The following is an 8,317-nucleotide window of genomic DNA, read 5'->3' as shown; positions in this document are numbered from 1 at the left end:
AGCAGTTCATTAGTCTGCACCTAGGATCTGAACTGGCAAAACCCAGGCCACCAAAGAAGAATGTGCAAACTTAACCTCTGTGCCACCAGGCTGGCCCCAAGAAGTTTTTAATTACGTATATTAATTAGAATTCTTAATTCTTACAGACCTTAATTTTTAGTGAAAACTAAAAAGCAAGCAATTACGAACTGTCCTTTACGTTAGCATTCTGTGATTTGGCCAACTCATAAATACTTTTTATAACTTCCAGAAACATGTTACCTTTGTTGTTGCAAAATGATCAATAACAGTTCTAAGATAAGAGAAACAAGGTGAGTTTTACTTGAACCAGAGTGGGCATTATAACTGGGTAGGTCTTAGAGAGCGTTCAAGACAAGTGTGATTTTTAGTATAGTCTTATATCTTTTTAGAACAAAGAATATACATTAAACACACCCAGGATACATTTTCATCAAAATTTCAAAGGAATATTTAGTTGCAAATTAGCAGGTCAACATGACCCTGATATCCAGGAAAGGGACCAATCTGGCCATTACCAATAGCGTGTCGGAGTGGAAATAGGCATTCTTATCTTAAGAGCGTACCTTTTTTACTTTAACAGTTAAAGCAGATGTACAACGTATGTTTGATAGGCCATAAGTCAAGCTTTTTAGTTCAAGCTGATCAGTTTTGAACCCGAATAGTTATCCCATATACCTCAGTATGTGAAAATCTCTTGTCACCCTATAGAACAATTTTTTGATGAAATACAGGACATGTTTACTAATAGACCCACACATCTTTTAGTTTCTCTGTAATAAGAAGCCAGAAGTAGATAAACCTATATAATAATTAATGTCTATGTTTTATCTTATTTGGAAATGATCTAGATACTCAAGTATTTTGAAAATTAAAGACAAATAGTTTCAGGGACCAAATATAAGGGTTGGACCAAATGAGAGCCTGTAAGTTCTTAACACTGTGTTCCTTTGCCTGGCCTTGGATCCAAATGACACGAGTCACTGCAGAGGTGAAGTTCTCAGGGGGGTGTTGCAAACTGGAAAAGGAACTTAGCTAAGAGGAAGGCCAGGCATTCCTAACTATTGGATTCTGTTTCTGAGTCATATACATATAGCTGCTTTGTGTATATGCCCCTAGTAAGCTTCGATTAAACAACTTTTGGTGGCTATTCACAGGCTAATTGTCTTCAGAATAATATCCTGTTTGGCAAAATGTAACTTTTCCTTTAAAAATATTTAATACGTTTTTCCATAGGATTATAGAGTGTCATTTTTGAGCCTTAGTTCATTCAACATTTGTGTTACTCCAAGAAAGTGGAGAGTAGTGTCATCCTATTATATTGAACTCAGCCCCCAATCCTAGTCTCTGGTGGGTTGTTTTGTATTCAGATGAGTAACAAACTCTACTCTTCATCTAGCAAGATCTAATCAGTACCATTGGAGAAAGCGCTGCCTTGGGAGCTGCAGGCTTTGTTATTTGGGGAGACATGAATTTAACTTCATCTGAGGTAAGTTGGTACCTTGAAGGTATAGTTAACATTATTCCAAGGATTTGCTCTGTTTTCCTATAGAGCTCACTGTAATAAGAGCTCTCGTGGCTTGCACAGTAAACTTGCTTTAGAATAAAAGCTCAAATCAGTGCCTGATGCATAGATGGAGCTCATAAATATTATTAACTTTTGTTAAGAGAGTAATTATAATATTGACATTTGTTGAATATTCACTATATGCTAGGATTGTGCTAAGTGATTTCTTGTTTTGGATTTACTCACTTAGTGGTCATAATAACCCTTAGGAAGTAGAGACTAGCTTCCTCATTTATAGATAAGGAAATCTATCCAGGGTAACAGCTAGTTAGGCTAGTTAGTGATGGAGCTGACATTACAGACACTTTGACTCTGGAGCCCTTGTATTAATCACTGCATAAAATGTGTTATATCCTATTTTGAGAAGTTGAAACAGATGGTGACTTTTTAATCTCCACATTGAACTTATTTTTCTTCTATGGAGAAATTAGCCAAAAATTAATAGCATTTAAAATAAGACTTATATGTCTCCTGAAATTTCTCCCAGCTCAGATATTATTTACTCAGAAGTCTTCCCCAATCCGCATTAATCACGATCTCTTCTGTGTTTCCAGATGTTGTTTATTTATATCTCTATAGTGTAATACAGTTTGCCTTGAATTATAATATTTGTATCTTAAACACTTCATTTAAATCAAACTTTTTGCAAATTCATGATGATCTGATACTATTCTTAGAATTTCACAGGCTCAATTTGTCGCTACTGAGATATCGTTCATGAAACTATTTGTGACAATATAAGGTTAAAAGTCTCCTCTGTCCACATGTGAGACTTAGGTAGGAATTGTGAGGATCAATCCTGACTCCCCAGTGTGATATTTCCCTTCCAGCACATGTGACATGAGAAGAGCTTCATCAGGAAGCCGAGTGTACAAACCAGGTGGCCTCAGTTTAGAAGATAACAGGAACCACAAAAATAATGACCTGGTCAGCCTTCCTGGCTTTCCTATGTTTGAATTATATACAGGATAGAGCCCAGAGAAGTCGCTATTGAGCACTAGTACCAGGAAAATCCAGAGGGCTATATGTTATGTCAGCAATAAATCGGTAGAATATGACGATTCAGATTCTAACAAAACCATGAAAGGTACCACACATCAGAAAGGTGGCTGGAGGACAGCAGCTCTGGCGTGATTACTAATTTGTTCCACTTTTATTTCACACCCATTATCTTGGGAGCTAGAAGGAGAAAAAAGAGGATGTAAACTGGAAGAAGGCAAGGTCACATATGCTGACTCTGGGACCCACTTGCAAGCTCAGTTGCTTAGCCCTCCTGTAGCAGGCTCTCCATCTACTGTCCCTTCAGCCACTCACTCTTCCTGATCGGGGTCCCTTTGTCGTAGTGCCTGAGCCTGAGTTCACCAACTGGAACCAAGCCCTTAGCTTTCAATCAAGTCCTAATAGCTGCCTTGTGGGCCTAGATGCTCTAACCCTATCAGTACCAGAAAAAACACTAAAAGCCATTTGTTTCTACATTTCTAGGGCAATTGTACAAAGGTGAAGCAGTTTGTGAGCTCTGATTTAGGGCGCTACATAGTCAACGTGACCCGAGCCGCCGAGGCGTGCAGCCTCCACCTGTGCAGGAACAACGGGAGATGCCTGAGGAAGGTGTGGAAAGCTCCTGATTACCTTCATTTGAACCCTGCAAGTTACTACATAGAGGCCTCCGAGGATGGAGAATTTATTGTGGAAGGAAAAGCATCTGATACAGACCTGGCCGTGATGGCAGAGAAATTTTCCTGTCAGTGTTATCAGGGATACGAAGGGGCCGATTGCAGAGAAATGAAGACAGCTGATGGCTGCTCTGGGCTTTCCTCTTTTTCTGGCTCACTAATAACACTATGTCCTCTGTTTTTAGCAGGTTATCAGAGCATTCAGTTGTGAGATAATTGGGTTTAAAGGGAAGTGTGTGGCCTCTAGAGTAGTCACTTAGGGAAGAGGTGAAACTTATGACAATTTTTTTCCCTTACGAAATCCATTGAGAGGTATTATAAGTAGACGCTATATAGGTCACTTAACATAAACAGGAACATATTATTTTATTTGGCTCCAATTTAACTAAGAAACCAGATCCAGGAGTAAAATCAATGCACTCTCCTTTCTTACTGGAATGTATAAGTGGTATTTAAACCAGAGCTAATATATTTTAATCTTTATATGAACATATATCCGTAAAAGTATACATGTAAATATTAAATTATTGATTTCAAAGACTCGTTTTCTAGCTATCAATTTACTTAAGGACAGATTATGAAGTAATTATCTGATTCAACAGACAGAGTCACCTCCGAGTGTGACTCGATCGCCTAGTTCCCTGAAGAGGGCCCGATGCAGAGTTCCTGTTCCAGCCTTAGGTCCAGGTTCGGCTTTTGCTCCCTGCCTGGGCTCACTGAGCGCAGAACCAGTTCCTGAGGCGACTGCTCATGAGGGCGCAGGAAATGACTCGAGGGGAGATGTAGCCAACCCACTGCCAAAGCATCTGTTCCAATATGGCGCCTCTTTCACCCGCCATGAGTTCTTCCCTTACAGACTGACAATTTAAACACTGTGAAGGGCTTTGTATAGTATTTATGCTCGCCAGTCCCACATTGCTCTAGATCTGGAAACTGGAGCCATGTTAATAAAAAATGCGGTGGATGTGTTCTGCAAGCAAAAATCATTACTAAAAAAATATTTAATAGGGGCCAGCCAGGTGGCGTAGTGGTTAAGTTCGCATGTTCTGCTTTGGCAGCCTGGGGTCTGCCAGTTCGGAGCTTGGGTGTGGACATGGCACTGCTTATCAAGCCTTGCTGTGGCAGGCGTCCCACATATAAAGTAGAGGAAGATGGGCATGGATGTGAGCTCAGAGCCAGTCCTCCTCAGCAAAAAGAGGAGGATTGGCAGCAGATGTTAGCTCAGGGCTGATCTTCCTCAAAAAAAATTTAATAAATGACATTTAAGGACCCAGAACTACTTTTGGGAAGGGGTCTGTCAAGAAATAGTCGATATTTTGACCCTTAAATAGGAGTTTTGAGTAGCAGTTTTAGAGTCAGTGTGAATCTAATTTGAATTATGGTTTCGCTATCCATCTGGTTGTGTGACTCTGGGCAAGTTATTTATATTCTCCATTTTTTCATCTGAAACTTGGTAATATAGTTCCTTCCTCAGTGAATTATTCTGAGAAGTAAATGGAATAACACATCCCATGCATACTTTGGTTTTTAATACATGTTGCTAATCTTCAACTATCTTCCCTTGATCAGCAAATTAATTGAAACACTTAAGAGAAAACTTCCCTCTTTCTTTTTTTCTTTTTTGAGGAAGAATAGCCCTGAGCGAACTGCTGCCAATCCTCCTCTTTTTGCTGAGGAAGACTGGCCCTGAGCTAACATCCGTGCCCATCTTCCTCTACTTTATATGTGTGACACCTACCACAGCATGGCGTGCCAATTGGTGCCATGTCCACACCCGGGATCCGAACCAGCAAACCCTGGGCTGCCGAAGCAGAATGTGCACACTTAACCACTGTGCCGCTGGGCCAGCGCCCGCTTTTCTCTTTCTGATGTTATGTTCTATTGATAGTCACTTGTGCCTTGTGTTCTCTAAAGAGGCACCTTCGGTTGATAGGATTTCCTTCCCCTGGAGACAGTCTACTTGGAAGGTAAACTCAAGATAGACGATGCTATTATAGAAGGCATGAGAGTTGATTCAACCTCCTCCACTTCTTTTGTCTTTCTATGAAACATTTGCTCCTTTCAACTCTGGGTCCCTGCTTGTCAGAGGTTACTGACATTGTTAAGATGTAATTTCTAAATGTAAAATACAAATAAAACAGAAAGTCTTTATAATACCCTGAATGGGAGGTAGCATTACATAGATTACCTTTTTAAGAACTAAATTTATTTTCACATGAAAGATGATACAATCACATTATAGAAAATTTCTAAAATGGGAAAAATAATAAGGGAGATCATCAATAATCACTATAACATGTACTGGTAACTTTTGGTATATTTATTTCTCACATTTCTTCTAAAGACTTTTTTTAAGTGGTTGTAATAATAATATAGGCATACTTTTGTATCCTCCATTTTTCACTTAACCATGTAAGTAGTTTTCATGCGATTTCATAAGCTTCATAAATATCATTTAAATATCATTTTAAAGATCACATAATAGTCTATCAACTAGATAAAGCCAATTTAATTAGCACTTTTCCTTAAGTTTTGATCTTTAAACGTGAGGCTTTTACTATTTAGTCACGTCATCAGAGAAGGCTTTCTAGATCACCCTCCTAATTCATTCATTCACTTATTAATCAATTTGTAGATTAATCAATTTATTAAGCATTGTTTCTTCTTGGGCATTGTTCTAGGCTTTGATATACATTCTTTTTTTTTTTTTTTGAGGAAGATTAGCCCTGAGCTAACATCTGCCACTAATCCTCCTCTTTTTGCTGAGGAAGATTGGCCCTGAGCTAACATCAGTGTCCATCTTCCTCTACTTTATATGTAGGACACCTGCCACAGCATGGCTTGATAAGCCATCTGTAGGTCCACATCTGGGATCTGAACTGGCGAACCCCAGGCCGCTGAAGCAGAATGTGTAAACTTAACCACTTACCACCAGGCTGGCCCCTGATACGCGTTCTTGAACAAAACAAAGAGCCTTGCCTTCTTGGAACTTACATTCCAGCTGAGGGAGTCAGACATTAAACATACAAATGAGCAATTTATGTCATATGTTAGCTCTATGGGAAAGAAAATAGAGAGCAGAGTCGGGGAGGTTGGGCTTTCCATGTGTTGGGCCTCATTGAGCAGATGCTGTTTGAATGCGAGAGTTCGCCATGAGGATACTTGGGGAAAGGGTCTTCTGGGCGAATGACTTAGCTGGTGCACGTTTAGTAGTGGGCCTGGTGGGTTCGAGGGAGAGCAAAGAAGGCACTGGGGCTGGATCCTTCCTTCACCATTGACTTCCCTTCTTTATTCTTTAGTCTGAGCATTTATCACCATCTGACAAAGCATATATTACATATTTGTTTATTTTCTGCCTTTCCTCACCGGGATATAAACTAGGAAAATGAAGACTTCATTTTGTTCACTGCTAGAACACTCCTTGCTACAGTGCCTGGCACACAGTAGGTGCTCAATAAGTATTCTGAATGAATGAATCAATGAATGATTCAAAAGCCTGAATTGGTAGAAGCTATAAATTTCTTATAAGAGATTTTTTTTAACTCTGCACACTAATAGTGAGTTATTGCAAAGTCATTCTCAAGCATTGCTATTCTATTCTTATCCTAGCACACCAGCCTCTGAAATCACATAGTTTAACTCGTCTGAAGAGCTGAGGCCTGAAAAGAATAAATCACTTGGCAAAGTCAAAGAGCCAGTTTGTGAAAGAGCCCAGTCTGGACTCTTAGTTGCCGAGTTTTCTTTCCACCGTAACTCTGATTGTAACAGGATCCAAATATATTCGTTCAGCTTTTGACCACGAATTTGATGCGTTTTTTTATGAAGTTGGGCTACTGCTCCTGGTTCTGTTCAGTCAACTTGCAGATATTCCAGCTACAGATTCTCTGAGGACTTGATGTGGCGCGCTGCTCCCGGATAGGACATCTACCTCCTAAACTGCTTAATGAGCGCAGCTTCTTACGATCTTCCTGACTTTCTTTCATGGAAACAGCAAGCACTCAGCCTCTCTAATCTTCAGTGTTCTCTTTTATGAAAAGGAGATAATAATGGGGTCCTTTGTCCTTTTACACAGATTTAATGATATCAAGTAGGTAACATACTTAGCATAAGACCTGGCACATAAAAAACCCCTAGCAAATGTCAGCTGTCATTAGCAAGTGCTTTCAATATTGGTCCCCATAAAAGCTGTGGTAGGTAATATTATCTCTATTTTGAAGTAGAAGAAATTATGTATGACTCAGAGTAGTAAAATATTTTACTCACTATCACACAGAAGTACCTAGGCTTTGAATCCTTTTCTCTTGAAACTTAAACTAATTATCTGCTGATTAGATCTCAGCAGAACATACAGGAGACTTGTTTTGTACCAAATTTCTTTTTACTAATTTACAGAAAAGCGCAACCCACAAGTATAGTGATCCTGGTATCAGGCAGTCAGTGCTTCTTTTCACCCCATGGAAGAAAAACTGTTAACGGATCTACTAACAATGTACCTTTAACTCTTCTACTCTAAATATCTAAATATCATTTACCCATAAAAGAAACCGAGCCTCTTAGGAAAATGTCTGATTCCAGGTCTAAGACAGGAAATGTACAAGATGAGTCTGGAATATCTTACTATACTGTAAGCCAGGATACTATCGAGGATCCCTAGGATTGTATCAAAAGTGCTCTCGCACCAACTTAAGGAGTCTCCCACTGTCAAAGAGGGAACATTCGAGAATCACTAAAGAAATAACTGCAATGGATTGAAATGCATCAAATATATTTAAATCCATGAGGTCGAAACTATGCTAGAGAAAAACCTTTGTTAACCACCTTTGAAGATGTTAAGGAATTAACTCATTACTCTGAAAACTGGTAAATAAAGGGAAAGAATCAACCATGTATTATACGTTTCCTGTGTGAACTGTGCCTCAAGGTAACCAAGTAGTGGAGGAAGGGAAGTTTCTTCTCATTCAAACCAATGAAGGAAGAACGTATGATGGAACACGACCATTTTGCAATTCCCAATGAATAAATGGGCCTAGGCCCTGATCCTCAAGGGCCGCTAACATCA

The 8,317-nt window shown here is 39.4% G+C and overlaps 1 protein-coding gene across 2 annotated transcripts; it reads left to right on the top strand.

Moving 5' to 3' along the window:
• The first annotated feature begins 983 nt into the window (after nt 1-983).
• Nucleotides 984-7,123, top strand: LOC124232656 (hyaluronidase-4-like). Of its 2 annotated transcripts, XM_046649600.1 has the most exons (4): nt 984-1,009; nt 1,418-1,507; nt 3,068-3,193; nt 6,868-7,123. In XM_046649600.1, exons 1-4 carry the CDS (start codon nt 989-991, stop codon nt 6,880-6,882), a joined length of 252 nt encoding a protein of 83 aa, XP_046505556.1. In that variant the 5' UTR covers nt 984-988; the 3' UTR covers nt 6,883-7,123. The 2 variants fall into 2 exon arrangements, with proteins under 2 accessions (XP_046505556.1, XP_046505555.1); XM_046649599.1 differs by lacking the exon at nt 6,868-7,123 and having other exon boundaries at nt 3,068-3,803.
• Nucleotides 7,124-8,317: the final 1,194 nt, after the last annotated feature.

Source organism: Equus quagga, unplaced genomic scaffold, assembly GCF_021613505.1.
Source record: "Equus quagga isolate Etosha38 unplaced genomic scaffold, UCLA_HA_Equagga_1.0 HiC_scaffold_9741_RagTag, whole genome shotgun sequence".
NCBI lineage: Eukaryota > Metazoa > Chordata > Mammalia > Perissodactyla > Equidae > Equus > Equus quagga.
Note: the sequence above shows the minus strand (reverse complement) of the source record. Positions and strands in the feature narration are given on the sequence as shown.

Coding starts and splice junctions, on each gene's coding strand:
- LOC124232656 (XM_046649599.1), top strand. CDS start 989: ATGACACGAGTCACTGCAGAG. Junction 1,010..1,417: donor TGACACGAGTCACTGCAGAG/GTGAAGTTCTCA, acceptor CTCTTCATCTAG/CAAGATCTAATCAGTACCAT. Junction 1,508..3,067: donor TGAATTTAACTTCATCTGAG/GTAAGTTGGTAC, acceptor CTACATTTCTAG/GGCAATTGTACAAAGGTGAA.